At 41.4% G+C, this 21,118-nt stretch overlaps 3 protein-coding genes across 3 annotated transcripts; all 3 read right to left on the minus strand.

The window, feature by feature from the left end:
* Positions 1-1,473: 1,473 nt before the first annotated feature.
* LOC128746276 (uncharacterized protein FLJ40521-like) lies at positions 1,474-2,781 on the minus strand. The gene has a single exon (XM_053843325.1). The coding sequence runs from the start codon at positions 2,779-2,781 to the stop codon at positions 1,474-1,476; it is 1,308 nt and encodes a 435-aa protein (XP_053699300.1).
* Positions 2,782-5,021: 2,240 nt separating this feature from the next.
* On the minus strand, positions 5,022-6,662 carry LOC128746277 (zinc finger protein 771-like). Its single transcript, XM_053843326.1, has 3 exons — positions 6,395-6,662; positions 5,591-6,334; positions 5,022-5,534 (listed from the first exon to the last, which is right to left on the minus strand). The coding sequence occupies exons 1-3, from the start codon at positions 6,590-6,592 to the stop codon at positions 5,022-5,024; spliced, it is 1,455 nt and encodes a 484-aa protein (XP_053699301.1). The 5' UTR covers positions 6,593-6,662.
* Positions 6,663-13,611: 6,949 nt separating this feature from the next.
* On the minus strand, positions 13,612-15,471 carry LOC128746278 (zinc finger protein 112-like). The gene is made up of 3 exons (XM_053843327.1): positions 15,254-15,471; positions 14,488-15,192; positions 13,612-14,425 (listed from the first exon to the last, which is right to left on the minus strand). Exons 1-3 carry the CDS (start codon positions 15,452-15,454, stop codon positions 13,898-13,900), a joined length of 1,434 nt encoding a protein of 477 aa, XP_053699302.1. The 5' UTR covers positions 15,455-15,471; the 3' UTR covers positions 13,612-13,897.
* Positions 15,472-21,118: the final 5,647 nt, after the last annotated feature.

The following is a 21,118-nucleotide window of genomic DNA, read 5'->3' on the forward strand; positions in this document are numbered from 1 at the left end:
CGGACGTCGGTCTTCTGCAGCTCAATCAACTAAAGAAGCTGACAGACCTTCGCCTCTGGGGTATCAAGGCATCGGAGCAGCTCGTCCAACAGTGCACACTCTCCGCACTGCAAAAGCTGCTCATTTATTTCAACGTGTACATCAACGATACCACCGTGCGGGACACCGGAACACAGCTTCCCCAGCTGAGTAGGGCAGTCTTGTACGATAGTTATTGGGTCGATTCCAAGTCCGTAGAAGCGCTGAAAGCCCGACTACCTCACTTCACACAACGTCACACGCAGTACCCTGCAAGTCGTAAGGGCCTGCATAGTGTCGTCGTCCTGAAAGTAAAAACAAGTTAGATTAAAACTTCTCGGTCGGTGGTTTCTACAGTAGGTGGAGGAAGAGGTACAATTTGTGTCTAAAAATAGCCCAACCCATGTCGCTACGGTTAATAAGGGGGGTTGTGCTGACTTCTTTTGTCCAGCGCCTCTATGGTTCAAAGGTACACGGGTACCAGCGAAGACGTAGTCCTACGTCAAAAAAAATAAGAAATTCACAGCAAAGAGGGAAAAACAGTGCTCACACCGGCCAATCGACGGATCTCTGTGATTTTAAAACAATTTATTTATACAACCGTTTTCACTGATATTCATTTACGCTTCTTTCGTAAATAGAATCACGAGATTTTTTTAAACTGTGCTGCAGCAATTGATATTCAGTGATTTTCCAGAAAATTCCTAGGAAAATAAATATCCGTAGATCGACTTAGAATAATAAAAGTCATATATTTATGACTGACAGATAAGCTTATTTTATAACGAGATGTCGGCAATAATGAACGATACTTTTTAACCTTCTCTAAAGGAAGGCTCGAGCATAAAACAGTTCCATCCCTTATTACGATCATCCATCATCCTTCATCCGTCCATCCAGCACCGATATTGATGCCGACCAAATTTGTTCCGTACGAATCCAGAAGCTGTTTTGCTCAGCCGTCATCATTTACTCCTTGGAAAACATATTTTGCCTACAAGCAATATATTTTGAATCAGAAACCGATAAATCTTCTTCGAGCAAAAAAAAAAAATTCAAACGCGATGGTTGGAAAGACATATTGCAATTCCAATCAGCCTCCAATCCAATCTCATCGTTTGGTGGCCAACTTTTCATCAAAAGTCAAAAGTTGGTGGTACATATTTCATAAGTAGATAATAACCATTACAACTCTGTTGGAGGGAATACACATGGAGTGCTGCAAATAAGAAACTGAAATATATTTAGCAAAAGTCACTGCCCGAAAAATTAGGCCAATTAGGTCACAAAAATACTGTCAATTGACGATAAATGAATAGATCAACAAAGGCAATTCAAATTCAAACCGCCACTTACGGTCGTAAATAATATTATTATAGGTTACAGGCCGGACTCAATTAGCCGGTCTGGAGGTTCTTCGATTATTATCTGAGGATTTGATTATCTGAGGTTTGATCATCTAAAACGCTGGATTCGATTAGCCGGAGATTTGTTTTCAAATAATTTCCGTGCGATTTCCGTGCGGTTCTGTTGTCGGTGCGGTTCTGTTGTCCGTGCGGTTCTGTTTTTCGTGCGGTTCTGTTTTCCGTGCGGTTCTGTTGTCGGTGCGGTTCTGTTTTCCGTGCGGTTCTGTTTTCCGTGCGGTTCTGTTGTCGGTGCGGTTCTGTTTTCCGTGCGGTTCTGTTTTCCGTGTGGTTCTGTTTTCCGTACGGCTCTGTTTTCCGTGCGGCTCTGTTTTCCGTGCGGTTCTGTTTTCCGTGCGGTTCTGTTTTCCGTACGGCTCTGTTTTCCGTGCGGTTCTGTTTTCCGTGCGGTTCTGTTTTCCGTGCGGTTCTGCTTTCCGTGCGGTTCTGTTTTCCGTGCGGTTCTGCTTTCCGTGCGGTTCTGCTTTCCGTGCGGTTCTGTTTTCCGTGCGGTTCTGTTTTCGGTGCGGTTCTGTTTTCCGTGCGATTCTGTTTTCCGTGCGGTTCTGTTTTCCGTGTGGTTCTGTTTTCCGTGAGGTTCTCTTTTCCGTGCGGTTCTGTTTTCCGTGCGGTTCTGTTTTCCGTGTGGTTCTGTTTTCCGTGAGGTTCTCTGTTCCGTGCGGTTCTGTTTTCCGTGCGGTTTTGTTTTCCGTGCGGTTCTGTTTTCCGTGCGGTTCTGTTTACCGTGCGGTTCTGTTTTCCGTGTGGTTTTGTTTTCCGTGCGGTTTTGTTTTCCGTGCGGTTCTGTTGTCGGTGCGGTTCTGTTTTCCGTGTGGTTTTGTTTTCCGTGCGGTTTTGTTTTCCGTGCGGTTCTGTTTTCCGTGCGGTTCTGTTTACCGTGCGGTTCTGTTTTCCGTGTGGTTTTGTTTTCCGTGCGGTTTTGTTTTCCGTGCGGTTCTGTTGTCGGTGCGGTTCTGTTTTCCGTGTGGTTTTGTTTTCCGTGCGGTTTTGTTTTCCGTGCGGTTCTGTTGTCGGTGCGGTTCTGTTTTCCGTGCGGTTCTGTTTTCCGTGTGGTTCTGTTTTCCGTACGGCTCTGTTTTCCGTGCGGCTCTGTTTTCCGTGCGGTTCTGTTTTCCGTGCGGTTCTGTTTTCCGTACGGCTCTGTTTTCCGTGCGGTTCTGTTTTCCGTGCGGTTCTGTTTTCCGTGCGGTTCTGCTTTCCGTGCGGTTCTGCTTTCCGTGCGGTTCTGTTTTCCGTGCGGTTCTGTTTTCGGTGCGGTTCTGTTTTCCGTGTGGTTCTGGTTCTGGTTCTTCCAGATGTTTTTGTCAAATGCATAAAAAAAGCGCGAGAATCCTCTCATCCCAACCGGTCAAGGGCTGTTTTCTTCGATGCTACCAGGACCAAGTTGATGTCCTGAAAGTAAACCGTGCCTTGAAATTGCGTAACGATCCCTATCATGCAATTGATGTACTGTTTAATCTTATATTATCTACTGTACTGTTAGAATTCACTGAAAACTTCGGTCTCGTACGAAAACGCAGGCCACAAAATGCAGTGTAACTATTAATGGTACCATTTGCGAAGTACTTTGTCATAATATGCGTTGAATCTAACCATCTTTAGTTCAAATTAATAGCTGTCACTATGTGTTCTTACGTAAATCCGCTCAAAATGATTTTCGTAAAAACGCATTGGACGAGAAGATCGATATAGTGTTAGAATATAATCAAAGCTGAAGTCTTGTAAGAAAACATAATGAAGGTAATGACATGTAATATCATCAACGGTCATCATGTTTCCTTACAAGACTTCAATTTGGATATTCTACTAGCAAATCGCCTAGCCCAGGCTCAATGGGCAAAGTGGTTTTGAAACACAATTCTAATATCATATTCTAACACTTTTACACTTGTGACTTGGGCCAGATTCGTATCTCGACAATTGCTAAGCCGGGAGTTAGATCTGTGTTGGTAAATTCGATTCGGTACTGCCGATTTAGAAAAAAGTGACGGAAATTCCCCATCCCAAGAGGTCGAGGATAGCTATCTTCTTTTAAACCTTGTCCAAGTTGATGTCCTGAAAGTAAACCGTGTTGTAAAAATGCATCACAATCTCTTCCGTGCGATTGATTGTGTCGAAAACAATAATACTTACGAAATACTTACTGTCATAATATGCGTCATATCTGACCATCTTTAGTTCAAATTAATATTAGTTGTCGCTATGCGGTATTACGTAATTCCGTTCAAAAGGATTTCCGTAAAAACGCATGCACGATAATGTCGGTATACTGTTAGAATATAATCAAAGCTGAAGTCTTGTAAGAAAACATAATGAAGGTGTGACCATCGACATGTAATATCATCAACGTTCATCATGTTTCCTTACAAGACTTCAACTTTGATATTCTACTAGCAAATCGCCTAGCCCAGGCTCAATTCAATGGGCAAAGTGGTTTTGAAACGCAATTCTAATATCATATTCTAACACTTTTACACTTGTGAATTGGGCCAGCAAAAATAAAGCAAACGAAACAATTCAATTTCGACAGATGTCACAAATGCAGAGCTAGTGCTACGATGCTGTTGATTCCTGCTAAACCGAGAGTTAGATCAGTTTTGGTAATTTCGATTCGGAACTGCCGATTTAGAAAAAAGTGACAGAAACCCCCCATCCCAACCCAAGAGGTCGAGTTATCTTCGTTTATACCTTGACCAAGTTGATGTCCTGAAAGTAAACCGTGTTGTAAAAATGCCTCACAATCTTTTCTGTGCGATTAATTGTGTAAGAGTTTATGCAAAACTGAATTCTTGTACGAAAACGTACGTAACGGAACGTAACCTTTTGTATATTTTAACAGTAGTGCTTCTTTTATGAATCAAAATGCCACAATCATCATCTGGGGTTCGGAGTATCACTTAGTCATTATTAGTTAAGAATTTCGAATGATTGATTGATACAAGAGGTCTACGCTCTCTTCCTTATCTGTGAATTTCAGGTGCTGAATAAAAATTTTAAGGACGCTTCGAGGAGAATAAGGCCATTGCAAATAATTTCAAAAGTTTTGGTCACTCCCCTCCTCCTGGAAATTGTCTTAAAAAATCGGGGGCAAAAAAAAATAATTTGTAGGATACGAGTTAATTTTTCTTCATAAAATTAATTATCTGTGAGTTCTTCAGCCTGAAAAACTCGAAAAATGAGTGTACGAGTTGAGTTAATGCTTCTAGCACGAAACAGAAATGGAAATTCAAACAACGGAATTTCCGAAAATCAGCTGAAAAAATTTTTCTTTCGTTTTTGTCTTTTTACGTAGTTTTTTGCTTGGAAAATAATAACGTATATATTAAAAGCAAGAATAGATTTGGTTCTCACGTTTAAACTTTAAGTAAAAATGCCTAAAATCAATATTGTTTTTGCTGGATTAAAAAAATCTTTGTTTTGTTTTAGCCCCTCCTTCAGTGGCCCAACACCGGAAGGACAAAAACTTTATAAAACATTTGTAATGGCCTAATTCAAAATATTCTTTTAGAAAAAAATACAATAACTAGAACAACGAATAAAACTATCCACCTGGTCACGTTCCATTTATTACATTCACCGTTACATATACTCGATACTAATTTCAGTCACTTCTTCGGGAATTTCCCCGTTCTCCTGCAGTGCCTCCTGCACTTCGAATTTCGGTTCCTCCCCTTTAGCCACATGTTTCTGCTTGATGTGAAACGACCGCCAGTACTTATTCTTAAACACAAACCCACAGTACTCGCAGGGAAACTTGGCAATTCCCGTGTGCACCGTCGAGTGATGATTCAGATAGCTCTTGCGCCAGAAACGCTTCCCACAGATGTCGCAAGCGTGCGGCTTCTCCATGGTGTGCATCTTCCGGTGCCGGTGCAGCGAACTTTTGGTTTTGATTTTCGCTCCGCAGATGTCACAATCGTACACGTTGTCCCGATCGGCATGCCGCGCCAGATGGCCGTGCAGGCCGGCCTTGCTGGAGAAGGCATGCGTGCAGCCTTCGATCGTACACGGATACGGCCGATGGCCGAGATGGTCGTTCCGATGGCGCTCTTGGTTTTCACGGTTCACTAACTTGCCGCAGATTTCACAAACCTAAAAGTTAGTGTTTTACTAACCAAAACTTGTATTTAAATAGGGTATTTCCTTACCGACTGAGCTGGCAGTTTGATGCGATTTTTAGGTCCCGGTTTTTTCTTAGGTTCTCCTGGTTTGCGGCGCCTACGTTTTAGCAGTTCTTCGGGTAGAGCTGGTCTCCCTCGGCGTCTGCGAGGCTCATCGGGAGCCCTTTTCGTTCGTTGAGGTTTACTTTCAAAATCGGGATCCTGGTCTTCGCAGCTTTCCTCGTCCGCTATTTGGTTTTCATTTTCTGAGATTGCATGACTGGAATCTAGTTCCTGTTCCGGTTTGGTTAGATCTCCATCCATGGAGTCATCGTCATTAGAATCCTGTACGGATTTGCTTTCTTGTTCTGATTTCAGTGTGCATTGACTGTCCTCTGAATCCACACCAGCGGTAACATCCGCTTTGACTTCCTCTTCTTCATTTTTGACTCGTAGATCTGCCAGTTCGTTCTCATCCTCACTATCTTCTTTATGCTCCGTCGGTAAATCGGATGTTTGGCTGGGTAAATTATTGGGAAAACTCCCGCAACTGACATACTGCTTCAAATAAAGCTTTTCTATACTATCCTTACATTGTTGCACTAACGTAAAACATTTAACGAATACTTCTTGATCCGTTGGATCGGTCCAAAATTCTCCAGCCGATAGAGACTGTTGGTCCTGCGAGAACAGCTGCTGAGTTCTCTCACAAACGATTCGAAAATCATTTACCGTGTGCACTAGGTTCAGACAGGATTGGCAAATCCGAACGGTACGGTCCTGCTTTGTTATCTGCGAAATAATTTAAGTAGGTGACTTATTAAATATTATGGAATTCAATTTAAAACGTACCTCGATTGAAACTGCAGCCCGGATGGCCTCTTGAATGCTGGTATCGTTACCGGAGAATACTTCCGCTAATTCTTCCTTCGATAAAAATCGTAAACAAAGCCGACACTGAAGTGACTTCCGACGATACGGGCGCTTAGTGCGGCCCGCAGCTGGTGACGGGATGGTTTCTTCACACAGACCTTTTGAACGGCTTCTCATTTTAGCTTATTCTTTTAGTTTAAATGCCACGGTTTTACTTCCGAATAAATTTAAAAACTAAACGCAACACAAATCATCGTCCCTAATACAACTTATACAACAACAGTGCTTGACATTTTGAATCTTGTTGAGTTGATAAACAAACCGAGCGAGGGGCTAACGAATGTCGTTGAAAACAGGGAGACGAAATCGAGTAGATGTAGTTAAGTAGTTGACATTCAGAGGGCCATCGACCCGATGAGGCTGTAAAAGCTTTCGGCGAAAAAAGCTTTATCGAACAGATAGAAAGCTTTGTATTAGTCTATAAAAGTAATCGGCTTGAATGTATTCATTCGCCAAGGATAATAGGTGGAAAGCACATTTTTGACGTAGGACTACGTCTTACGGCAACTTTTGGCTGGGTAGGGTGTCATTCCAAAAAATCTTTCTTGACAAGTGATCAGATTTTGAACGCTAATAGCTTAACGGTTTCCCGATCGATTTTCAATATTTTTGCACCAATCGATCGGAACATCTTTGAGGAATTGGTTCAAATCAAGAACGCTATTATTTCGTAAGTGTACACTATTGAAAATAATGAAGCATTGTCCAACTAGAAATCCTCGCATCCTGATTGGTCGAAAAAAGACGTCGTCATGGTTTACACGTGTGTTTTTTCACAAAAAAAAGATTCTTTACAGCGCGTAAACCTATACCAATTTGATATCTGCCCAGGTAACCAATAAGCATTAAAATAAGCAGTAAATCAGCCGTTTATTAGCATCCCTGGCGTTTTATACTGCAGGTTGTTGTTTATCAGCTTTTTGACTGCATAACTGTTGTAAATTGGCATCCACAATTCTATTTAAATTCTTCTTGTTGGTAACTAGCTGCAAATAAGCATTGTCAGCACTATAAGAGGGCTAGCAGTAAAGTAGCCGCATATTTTGCCAAAATAGCATTTAAGTAGCATTTCAGGCAACTTAAATGCTTATTGGCTTGCTTTTAAATTGCATTGGAAATGCTTATTGGTTACCTGGGTGTGCTTGGGAAGTACCTCAGAGTGCAAAACCACCCCTCTTCCTTAACCGATGTTATCGTTTCAGCATTCAACCTACTCCAATGTGATGTCCTAAAGGTAAACAATTTTCTTAAAGTATAAAACCACCCCTTTTCTTCAACCGTCTTTGACATTTAAGATTGAAATTAGTCCAAATTGATGTCCTGAAGATGAAACGGCATCGAAAAGTGAGCGGTCAGCCTTTCCTTTTGCCAGATTGTATGCATATACATCATATCCCCAGTAACAATTTGTGTTTTATTACACTCTTATGATGGTATTTAAGACCAAAATTGGTCTTGAACACTGTAATAAGAGCACAATAAAACTCACATTGTTGCTTGGGATAGGTACTGCAAGAATTTATTCGAAACTGTTGTCTTCAATTTGTGCATGTGACGTGACATAGAATTGTCAAAGCGAGGAAAATCAGCGACTTTCTTATGGGAGAATAGTTTTGAAAGTTTTATTTGCTGCTTTGCATCAGTTAGTTGCTGGCAGTTCTTTACATAGTTTCCACAGTCAAGCATTACATTTAGATTAATTTCTTTCGAAAATGATGGACACGACATGGCAGGAGGGACCCGTAGTGATGCTAATGTTTATTTGACTGTCAACTCAGTATAAGGCAGTAAGGTACAAAACATTTTGCAAACAACTTTGACTAATTTAGTAGCTTTCAATCATGAGAATGAATAAAACTCTGTAAAAAATTATCGACTTGCAAAAATTTGCTTTTCTCAACCTGCAGCACAACCAAATTATTTTAGCATTACAATTTTTTGATATCATCAAATCAAATACATAAATATTAAATACATATAACTTAACTTTAACTTTTTCGGCGACAATCCGCTTATCGAATCCATTGCCGAATTCAGGAGCCGTCTCCCCATTACTCGGTCTTGGGCTGCCACTCTCCAGTCGCCCCTAACACCTGCAGTTCTAGCATCCTCGTCAACAGCGCTCATCCAACGGGTACGGGGTCTGCTTCGAACTCGTCGGCCGCTGTCGGGCTCTCTGCTAGATATTATTTTCGCTGGTCTTCGTCCTTACTTCACTCAGTCAATCAGTCTTCACTCCTTCGTCTAATATACCGCCAAGAATTGATCGCAGGATCTTACGCTCGAAAACGCCAAGAGCTCGTCGGCCACTCTCTTTCAACGTCCATGCTTCGTGGCCGTAGAGTGCCACCGGGAGAATTAGCGTCTTATAGAGCGCGAGTTTTGTACAGAGTTGTAGGCTATGGGACTTCAGCTGGCTACGTAATCCGTAGAAGGCCCTGTTGGCAGCCGCTATCCCCCTTTTTACTTCACGGCTCACATCGTTGTCACATGTCACTAACGTACCAAGGTAAACAAATTCGTCGACCACTTCAAAAGTATCTCCATCTATCACCACCGCAGTTCCAATACCCGAAGGGCTACCACCCTTCTACCAGCCACTATATACTTTGTTTTGGTAGAATTTATGATAAGCTCTATCCCCGCAGCTTCCTCCTCGTGTACGCTTCTTCTACAGCTCTACGGTTAACACCGATGATATCGATGTCGTCCACGAACCCTAGGAGCATATGAGATTTCGTGATAATGGTACCGCTTCTTTGCACGCCGGCCCTTCGAATAGGACCTTCCATTGCAATGTTGAACAGCAAGTTCGATAATCCGTCACCTTGCTTCAAACCATCTAACGTCACAAACGAGTCCGATGTCTCACCCGCTATCCTGACGCTTTATTTTGAACCATCAAGGGCAGCACGTATCAGCCTAATCAGTTTTGTTGGAAAACCATGTTCAAGCATAATCTGCCAAAGCTCGTTTCGTTTAACTGAATCGTACGCCGCCTTGAAGTCTATAAAAAGATGATGAGTCTGCAAGTTGAATTCCCGGAATTTATCGAGGATCTGTCGCAAGGCGAACATTTGGTCCGTCGTGGAGCGTCCCTCTCGAAAACCGCACTGGTATTCGCCAACAAAGGTTTCCTGTAACGGCCTCAGTCTGAGAAACAGGATGCGGGAAGGAATTTTGTATGCAGAATCGAGGAGAGTAACACTTCGATAATTGCTGCATTCGAGTCGATGGCCCTTTTTGTAAATTGGGCATATGAAACCTTCCAACCAGTCCGCAGGACCTGATGGATTGCACAATACAGCCGTTTGCTCCCGAGTTCGGTGGGGATTGCGGGGTAGTTGAGGGACCCACAGCTTATCCATCATTCGCAACCGTTATCCTGTTTTAGTTGACCGTTCCATCTTGTTGACCGTTCAACAATGCATCGAAATATTGTTTCCAATGCCTAGCCACCTCCGATCTTTCCGTAATCAGGTTCCCCTCCTTGTCGTTGCACATAACAGGAGTTGGCACGGTCCGGTTCCTGATTCCGTTGATAGTATTAAAGAAGCTTCTCGAATCGTGCCTCTCGAGGCAATTCTCCGCCTCCGCAAGAACGCGGTCCCAGTGCTGACGTTTCTTACAACGGTGAAGTCTCTTTTCGGCAGCTCTAGCATCTCGGTATATCTCTCGGCTCTGGCGTGTCACAGTTGCATCAAAAATGTGACTTCTGGCTCGATTCTTCTAATCAGTCACTCGCTGGCACTCTGCGTCAAACCACTTACTGTAAGTGGCTGCAGCAGTAATAGCCAACACTTCCCGGGTTGTAGTACTGATCGCGTCGTGGATGTGTCTCCACTGTTCGTTCAGGTTCTCTACGAGATGTTCACCGATCCGAACATCAGTCTTCCGAGAGTACTCTGCAGCAACTCCCTCCGCTGGTAACCGCCGAATGTTCAGTCGTATCTTCCTCGTTGGCTTCGATTTGAATACGTTGGACAACCGGGCGCGGATCTTGTTTACTATGAGATTGTGGTCCGAGTCAACGTTTGGTCCCCGGAAGGATAGCACGTTTGCGACATCAGAAAAGTGCCGGCCATCAACCAGAACGTGGTCGATCCGAGAGAAGGCCTCTCCATTAGGGTGTTTCCAGGTGTGCTTCCGAATGTTCCATCGTGCAAAATGGGTACTACAGATAACCATTCCTCTGGCTGCAGCGAAGTTAATTAGCCTCAGGCCATTGTCGTTTGTGGTAGGATGGAGGCTTTCTCTACCAATAACGGGACGAAAGAACTCTTCCCGTCCGACCTGTGCATTTGTATCCCCGATGACTATCTTTATGTCATGTCTTGGGCACTCTCCATATGTCCTGTCGAGAAGATCACAGAACGCCTCTTTTACGTCATCGGGCTTGTTGTTCGTCGGTGCGTACACATTTATCAGACTGTAATTAAAGAATTTGCCCTTAATTCTCAACATGCATAGACGGTCATTGATGAGCCTCCACCTAATGACACGCTTCATTTGTTTTCCATGTAATACGAATCCGACTCCACGCTCTGCTTTATCGCCGCCACTGTAGTAGAATAGAAGTGATACTTGAATGTCGTACCCGGAATAGGATCTACTGCGCGGAATTCACGTTCTCCCGTCTTCGGCCACCGCATTTCCTGGATGGCTGCAACCTCGACCTTCATCTTCTGCAGCTCTTTTGCCAGGATACCCGCGCGTGCCGGTTCAAGTAGAGTCCTGACATTCTAAGTACCAAATTTCCAATAATCGTTGTCCTTTCTCTTTTGCCTGGGTCCATGCCGATTCTCCGGTTGTACTTCCTTTCCTGAATTTCTTCTAGCGAAAGTTGTCTAAGCATACTGCCTTACTGGGGCTGCGATGCCTAGTTTCGCGGACAGGGCTGCTATCTTGGGTATAGCTGGCGAGACACAGCGTTTCATATGTCAGCCGTCCGCTCCGGATCAGTCGCTGTTGTATGCCGCCCCTAAACTGGGATACAGCCGCATACCTGGTACGGAAACGGCGATTCACCGTGAATTGGAATCACCGTCGCTAGCCGCCCCTAACCTGGAGTCAGACGCTCACAAGGCAAGGCTGTTCCTTTTGCCAACACTCAGCAGATGCATGAGTGCCTCCTTCCCTGTCGGTACACGACCTTAGCTTCCACCGGGGTTGGTTACTCGATCTCCACCAAGGTTGCTCGTATTCCGGCTGGTACCACGAGGAGGTAGGGAAAGGAGTTGCTGGATGAGAGGCTAATGACCACTGTGGGGTGTATTTTACAACTGCAGGTATTCGAAATACCGATGTTACCCAGTCATTTATCAGCCACGTAAATGTCTAACTAAATAGTCTTTGATGTTGAAGTAAGATTTGTGGCGCTATTAACATTCATTCGAAAATAATCAATATTCTCAACCTGCAGTCTCAACAAACCCTCTATATGCTGCAAGTAGCATGTATACATGAAAAATCGTATTATTACATGCATGATTATATGCTACTATCGCGACAAAGAGACTTACGTAGTCCTGCGTCACCTGCACCTGCGTGCATATGCGGTCGTGTCTTGTACACCTTTCTGATTTGTATAATATTACTTCGCATTTCGTGATGCTATTTCCGTTCAGCTGCTCAGTGCGTTCGTCTGAAGAAAATTATCCAGAAACATCACATTTACACTGTTAGGCAAAGCTAATGTTGGTGTGGTTCTTTTCAACTGCCTCACACAATGCTCTAGTTAAGCGCTGAACCCAGTATTATAAATGTGAAATGATTACGGCTCACAGAAACAATGCTACCAGTCTCCAATGCACTGATGGTGATGTGCTGAACCCACGAAAAGAACGCATGTAATGAAGTTCGTTTCGAAAAGTCTCGTAAACAACATGGAAATTTATTCCACCCTGCACCTCACATGGGAGGAGCCTGGGAGAGACTCGTTTGCTCGGATAAAATGGCGATTCAGTTAACTATAAATTGCCTGCATAAAACCCGAGGCTGTGGATCGACAGGTGTTAGCAACTGCTAGGTGCTAGGCAAAAACTCTTTGAAAGGAAAATTCCACCTCACTGAGCTGATCAAAACAGCATGAAGCTGGTGTGGTACATTGCCGATGATTTTTGGCTGCGGGTCGGTTCCCGCAGATTGAAGTTGTCAACTTGGTGTGGTGGTTGATGAGGAATCGAGGAGCCAGTGGCTACAGGGAAGGATTAAGCGTGCAATCCGATCAGGACGAGACGGTAAGTGTGACCGTCGTAGGTTTGAAAAGCGGCGAGCATTTTGCGTAGACCGACTGGGAAAATGCTCTTGCATATTTTACAGCTATTTAAGCTGATGCTTAAATTAAAGCCACTGCAGTTTCAGAGAAAACATATCAAATTTGTAGGTTGTTAAAGTTAAAATTCAATAAATTATCTAAAATAAGGTTAAAAATCAATAAATTATCTAAAATAAACATTTGGTTGCAGCTTAAAGCTTACATACAATGAAACTTGTTGCTCACTCATAGTTGGTGAATCTAACCCAATAGCAAGTAAAGATAGGGCTGAGTAAGGCAAAGTGGTGGGTTGCACTCTTCAGCTGCCTCATCATTTAAGCAGTGCATTATGAAGTAACATTCACCGTTTCGTGCATTGCCTTGGAAGCTGCAACAGAGACGACAGAGGCAACGGAAGGTAATTTTCACGGTACCTAACAGGTGCTTGATTGAAAAGATTTAGCAGAGCGTTCTCGTTCATTTGCTCGTACTCTTCGTTCTACGTTCCACCTTAATCGCCTCATTTGGGAGGAACATGGGAACGTATGGTGTGTTCAGTAAAACAGGCTGTTAGGTGTGTACGATTATAATCCTAAGTTGGATGGTGAATCTTTGCATAAGTTCGCCGCAGAAGCTTATCTGCTTCTGGGAGCAGAAAAGAACAAAGTATTTATTTCTGGAAAGTAACGTTAACTTACGTTAACGTACGAAAGTTGAGTCTTTATGGATGGATGAAAAACGCAACTTGTGCTCTTACGTACAGTAAATGTAATTTTACGAAACGATTGGTGCATTATGCGTTTGTTTCGAAATTCAAAATGACTACAGAAATAATTAAAAGAAATAATCAGTTGCTTTGCATTTATTAGAAATCACCTTACATACACTCGATACTTCTTAAGCACTTGAAAGGAATGATTCTACATCATACACTGTGTGTTTAATCACAAGTATTGGCTTCTGGACACTGGTATAGTTAGGAATTGTTCTAATTCGAAATTAAGATTATAGAAGTAACAGTAACTTAACCTGACCTACAATCTACTAAAGAGAGCTGAATATAGTACCAACCTATCAGCCACGTAGTTTTGACCATATTTTATCTTGAAAACTTCATTCTAAACATGTTTCAATAATAATCGCAACATGTGGAGAAATTGTTAAACTCATTTTCGTTCCAATTTAATATGTCCGATACTAATTTCATTCCCATCCTCCGGAACATCCCCGTGCTCCTGTGGAGGCTCGGGCCCTTCTAACCTCAGTTCCTTCCCTTTGTTCACATGTTTCTGTTTGATGTGAAACGCCCACCAGTTCTTATTCTTAAACACAAACCCACAGTACTGGCAGGGAAACTTTGCGATGCCCGTGTGTACGGTCGCATGATGGGCCAGATAGGCCCGCCGCCAGAAACGCTTCCCGCAGATGTCGCAAGCGTGCGGCCTCTCCGAGGTGTGCATCCTCCGATGTCGTCGCACAGAGCTTCTACCTTTGATTTTCGCTCCACAAATGTCACAATCGTAAACAGCCTCGGTATGGGTGTGCCTATACAGGTGGCTGCGTAGACTGATCTTACTGTAGTATGTAGCCGTGCAACCTTCGATCGTACAACGATACGGTCGCACTCCGAGATGCTCGTTCCGATGTTGCTCTTCGGCTAAGCGTTTTACTGATTTACCGCAAATTTCGCAAATCTAAAAATCAGTTTGATTAAATCAATAATTTAAAATGTGTTTTGTGACTAATATTCTCTTACTTGAGCTGATAATCTGGGGCGTCCTCGTTTTTTCTTGGGTTCTTTCGGTTTTCGGCCCTTACGCTTCGACTGCTCTTCGAGTGCTTTGAGTAGAGCTAGTTGGCATGCTCTTTTCGGTCGCTGAGATTTTGTTACAAAATCTGGTTTCCTGTCTTTGTTGGTTTTCTTGTCAACTATTCGGTTTTCATTTTCTGAGATAGTGTTCCTGGAATTTAGTTCCCGTTCCGGTGTGTTCAAATCACCGTCAATAGAGTCATCGCAGTATGAATGCTCTACAGATTGATTTTCTTGCTCTGATTTCAATCCGCATGGATTGTTTTCTAAAATACCACCAACATTAAGTTCCACTTGCCATACATCTACTTCACATTTGACTTGCAGATCTGGTTGCTGGCTCTCGTTTCTGCTTTCTTGACCGTGCTCCGTCAGTAAATCAAATCTCTGGTTAGGTAAATTGTTGGAAAAGCTCCCACAATTAACGTACTGCTTTTCTATACTATCCTTACAATGTTGCACTAACGTAAAACATTTTACGAATACTTCTCGATCAGTCGGATCGGTCCAAAATTCGGCACCTGATTCAGGCTGTTCGCCTTGTGCAAACAATTGTTGACTTTTCTCACAAACGATCCGAAAATCATTCACCGTGAGCACCAGGTTCAGGCAAGAATGGCAAATCCGAACGGTACGGTCCTGCTGTGTTACCTGCGGAACAATTAACTTAAGGGACTTATGTATTGGATATTGTGGAATTCAAAAAACCGACCTCGATTGAAACGGCAGCACTGATGGCCTCTTGAATGCTGGTATCGTTATTGGGGAATATTTCCGATAATTCTTCTTGCGATAGAAACCGTAAACATAGCCGACACTGGAGTGGTTCCTGACGACACGGACGTTTCGAGCGGCCAGCAACTGAGCATGGTTGTTTGATGGTTTTACGCCGACCTTTCCAACGGCTTCTCATTTTACTTTGAATGCTGATAGTGGCACGGTTTTCCTCACAAATAAATTCAGAAATTTAACGCATCACACAATGAAAATCATAACTAGAACTAAACTAAACGTTGATTGAATTTTCAAACTTTGCTGTTTTGTTGACAAACAAATCGAGCGAGGGGATAGCGAATGTCGGAGGCAGATAACATTAGTTGAAATCGAGCAGATGAGCTTGAGCAGTTCACATCCAGAGGGCCACCGGGCAGATGATCTGCGAAAGCCTTGGCGAAAAGCGTCAACGACCGGATAGCAGAGCTGCCATAAATACAGATATTTGTGCATGCATAAATTTGGGACCATACTGTTTTCTCCGGAGTATTTAATTTTCTCGATCTAATCTTTTAAATAACATAAATAGTTCATGAAGTACTTTATATTTCAGGAATATTAGTAGAGCCAGATATCACAGCAACTGAAATAATTGATGGGTCCCAAATTTATGCATGCACAAATATCTGTATTTGTGGCAGCTCTGCCGGATAGAGACTTTATTTTTAGCTTAGATTATTAAAACAAATAGATACGCCACTCTTCGCAGATTCTATCGCCAGTAAAGTGGCTCCTGACGGCAAGAGGGGTTACCACGGGTTACTAACCTGTCGTAATGTGCATATCATTCTCAAAGGCACATGTTTAGCTATATTATCTACCACTAACACTTGTGTAGAATGAGAAGGTTATACAAAGACTATGATAGTCTAGAAAACCCTGCCGCCAGTAGACAGGCATACTCTTCACTCATGTGTGAAGAAATCAAAGACTGGCATAGGCATATGTACTTCCTTAATAATCTAAGTTTTTAGTCACCGTAACGTTGTTGTTCATACGTGCAGCTGATTTTTTTCGGCGAAATAGAATCTATTTCAACGAGAAAAATCGACAACACTAATGAAGAACAGAGATACAGAGCTTCATTTGAACCTGAAAGTCATTTCTCATGGCTCAGACGTTTTCGCACAGGTTTCCTTTTAAACCGAAAACGGGTCGAAAAAAGGCTCTGCCAGCCCTCGTTAGGATAATCGAATAACGGAGGCGTTCGAGCAATAAAAGAAGGATTCAGTACGTTCAGTACGGAATGTGGCTAGAATGGTTCACACGTCGAAATCAAACGCACAAATTTATCGCACAAAAGAAAATAGTTGGAAATCAGCGAACCTTTAAGAAGCAAAAGCATCCAGAACAAACTCCAAAACAAAATGCATCGATCAGACCTGGAGTGCGAAAGCTGTACGATATGATGCTTGCTGGAAATTTTAAATACATATCAATGGACAACGAAACATACCTGAAATTCTTGCTAGTACCACAGACTTAACAGTCTTAGTCTTGGAATTTTTTCGCAGCCCTTATGCTCAATAACAAACGAGCTCAGAGAGAAATGAGAGTATGTATGTGTTAGCTCTCTCTCTCCTCTTTTTGTTAATATTTTTGTTTTGTTTATGCTTGCCCAGTTTTGCTAATGGTGTCGAAACAAGAAGCATTTCGGGAGCGCGTTGTACACTTCTACGAACTGCCACAGAATTCTCGACAAAAAGTATACGGTACAACATTTAAAAAGCAAATATGTTGCGGCTTCGACTGTTTGCCATATCCTAAGATGCCCAACAACTATTCGCAAGGAAGGTAGTGGAAGACCAGCCTAAATTATGGACGTAGAAGGACACCGTTCTCTTTCTCGTTTCTTCAACAACAAGCCCTCTGGTTTGGCTATCACTTAAGATGCACCAGACGAATGTTTGAAGAAAATTTTGATCCCGTTTCCACAAAAACATCATGAAGATGGACAATACGTGTTTTGGCCGGATAGAGCATCATCGCATTGCGCCAAAAAAAAAAAACACAGTCGTTCCTGAATACCCGTTCGATCCCATTTTTACCCAAACACCACGACTCGAAAAATCTGTCTCAGTGCGCCCAATCGAAGATTTCTTCGGGATTTTGAGTTCTTTCGTGTATAAAAATAACTGGAGAGCCACGAATTGCAAACAGTTGATTGGTAGAATCAAGGAGACTAACTCCTAACCGCAAACTCCTAACATGCGTGAGTTATTTTCATATTATGAATGACGGAAATTGAAATGATTAGTCGAAATTTTCATCTTCGTCACACGAAAAAATGTAGAAGATTTGGCTGCTAGGAATTCTTTAATGAAATAAAGCATTTGAATAGATCTCAGCTCACTTTGATTGATCGCGTATGATAGTCAACAAACTAAACTATTAGGGAATAACTAATTTTGCATTGTGCGTCATAAAAAACGCCTATTTTTTAATAATTGGCGTTGGATAGGATGGAATTAGGCAATTACGACGGAGCAGCTACATACCCTATATTAATCCACATATAGTCCAATTTCATATCAAATTTCATAGCAATTTCAAATCCAATTTGTGGTCTAATAACTAATTTCAAATATAATTTCAAGTGAAATTTTGTGTCCAATATAAAGTGAAATTAGTCGTCATCAATTCTGCAAATTTCAAAAACATCTTTTTTGTTTGAAACAACAATTCTGTTCATGGCAATATATTCGCTGTGTTCAGATTGGCAAGAAGAATGCAGTGAATAAATTTTTAAATACAGAACTCCGGTTTTATACCTAAAAACTGCTCCCGAAATAGGGCTTTCCGATGAAAAGTTAATGACTGCTAGTTTCCCGTTAATATTTAATTTTAAAACCAATTTCGAGTCTAATTTAATTCTTATACCAGCTCCGATCTTAATTTCCTCTGACCAATACACTTTAACTCTATAGGAGGGACTTTTGCACTGTCAAGAGGTTTCAGCAGGTAATATAGAATTTAGCCTGAAGGGAAGGCAAATGAGAGGCCTGAACTCATGTTAAAATCACTTGACAACGAATGGCAGAAATTTCAAGATGTAATTTTGTATCCAATTTAATGTCCACTTGCTTTCAATTTCTTATCCGATCGTATATACAATTTGAAGTTTAATTTCATACCTAATTTAAAGTAGAATTTCAAATTCAGTTTTAAGTACAAACTAACGTTCAATTTTACACTCAAGTCTTTTTTTACACGGTTTGTTTTTTTCGATTACTCAAGGACGGTGCAACTTAGGGAGCATTTACAAACTAGGTGACGAATGTCGGTCCCCTCTGAAATGTATTGAGAAATAAACGAAGGGTCTCTAAGTTTCCCCGTTCTAAATAATCGAAAAAACAAACCGTGTAAAAAAAGTACTTGAGTGCCCATTTGAAAGTAAAAATAATACAGATTTCGATATACACTCAATTCGCTTTTTACGCGAAGGATACGTTCCGTGTAAATCAAAACCGCGTAAATTCCGAAATTCACGTAAAAAAACCGCGTAAATTCCAAAATTCGCGTAAAAAAACCAAAATTTCGCGTAAAAAAACTTTATGGATTTCAACACTACGCGAAAAAATAGACGTTTTGCGCACATCCGCGTAAATTTCGAAAATCGCGTAAAAAAACAGTGTAAATTCCGAAATTCGCGTAAAAAAAACCGCGTGAATTCCGAAATTCGCGTAAAAAACCGCGTAAATTCCGAAATTCGCTTAAAAATAGTCGCGTAAAAAACAAACCGCGTAAAAAACCGCGTAAAAGGCGACTTCAGTGTACAAGCAGTACTCGAAAAAATTGACAACTCTGCATGAAGGCGAATATACAACGCATTCAGCACATACTGTTTTACCCCTGGTAGTATACTTTTATCTGTCAGCCCATGGATATCACTACTGAACTGCTGACAATGTTTGTCTTACTCAGTTTTCTACCCTTCGAAACAATTCATTCATGAGCTGCAGTGCTGAATGATTACTAGACAAGTCGCTTTTCTTGTTCTTAACTGATATTTTAAATCTCAAAGTTTAATTTTGCTGCTTGCTTTTTAAGATCAGTCAAAAACTAGCTGAAGGAAAATAATTGAAACTTCGAAGCAATGTATAGGGGAATGTCGTCGTGGCTGGGCCGTCTTCTGGACATTCGCCCATAACTTCCATTTCAAAAAGAATTTCTAAAATCTAAATACATAAAAAGATCTAAGAAGTTTTACCACAGAGAACAGACATCCATTCAAGAACAAATTTTTCGGGAATTCTTGGATAAAATTTCAAATTAAAATCACCTAATATACTAGCGTCACCACCACTAAAGTTTCCCAACTAAATGATTCTTTTGATTTGCACACTGACAACCTTTGGCTCCTCTGGCGCTGATATATATGGACTGTAACCGTTATGCTAGCGCCAGAAGCTAGCTGTTGTGAGTTTAGTGTAGAATTTTATTCGCCTTTAGCGACATCATCACTATAGTTTCCAACTAATTTGACATAAGTTTTATCCAAGTGGGGACCTTGGATGTCTGTTCTCTGTGGTTTTATAATGCTTGTACATAGGTATCACGAGTTACTAAAACTGAAAAAATCATGGTGGCCCGACTATAACAGTGTCCCGACGATAACGACATTACCCTACGTGTATTTTAATTTCGTTAGTCGCTGTCGGCAGTTTAAAATGAATGAATGATTCACATCCATTTTCATACACGATTGTCGAGAATGAATAAACGTAGGCAACTTCAAGAATATGAACGAAAGTGATACGCTCGAATAGTTCAAAATCTGATCCAAAATTTAGTTACTGGTTTAAAATATGATAAAAAATGTGGCCCAAAATCTGCTTCAGGTCCAAAATTTGATAAAAAAATGTGGCCCAAAATATCCAAAACTTGGTTCAAATTTGAAAAAATGTCTGATCCAGAATCTAGTTCGAATCTGTTCCAAAATTTGTTACAAAATCTGGAAAATTTCATGAAAACAGTAGTTCACAATCTATAGTCTAGGTCTAAAAAACGGACCAGATCCAGAATCTGGTTTCAAACTTGATTCAAAATCTATTTGTGATTTAAAATCTGATCTAAAATGTTCAGAATATTAGGTCTAGAATCTGATCCAAAATTTGATTAAAAATGTGATAGAAAATATTATCTAAAGTCTGGTTCAAATCTGATAAAAAAAGTAACCCAAAATCTGATCTGGAATCTGATGTAGCTCAAAAATCCAAAATGTAGTCCAGGTCCAGAATCTGATCTAAAAAGAGATCCACACCAGGTCTAGATTTTGGGTCCAAAATGTGATTCAACGTATGGTTAAAAATCTGACCAAAAATTTGCTTCTAAATTTGTTCAAGAATCTAGTTCAAATATGTTACAAAATCTGAAATAAATGTTGACAAAAAATATAGTCAACGATGAGTCCAGGTCCACAATCTGGCCCATATCTGATCAACAATGTGGTCCAAAATCTTGTTCATACCATGGTCCAGTTTCAGAATAAGGTCCAAAATTTGATCCAAATTCTGATTCGAAATCTAATGAAAAAAATTGGACCAAAATGTGACTAGAGGTCCAAAATCTGATGAAAAATGTGGTTCAGAATCTGGTTGGTTGTTTAAAATCTTATCAGAAATAATAACATGGAAGGAAAACTGACTTAAGAAACGACGGGGAAGTGCTAAATCGGGTCTTCTCCAAGGGCACCACATTATGTCACGCTAAGATTCTGATTGTCCGTCAAGTTTTAAATCAAGCTGTAGTCGTCACACGTTTTTAGTGACTACTAGTGTTGAAATAGCGATATACAACTGCG

This window comes from Sabethes cyaneus, chromosome 1 (assembly GCF_943734655.1).
Source record: "Sabethes cyaneus chromosome 1, idSabCyanKW18_F2, whole genome shotgun sequence".
Classification (NCBI taxonomy): Eukaryota; Metazoa; Arthropoda; class Insecta; order Diptera; family Culicidae; genus Sabethes; species Sabethes cyaneus.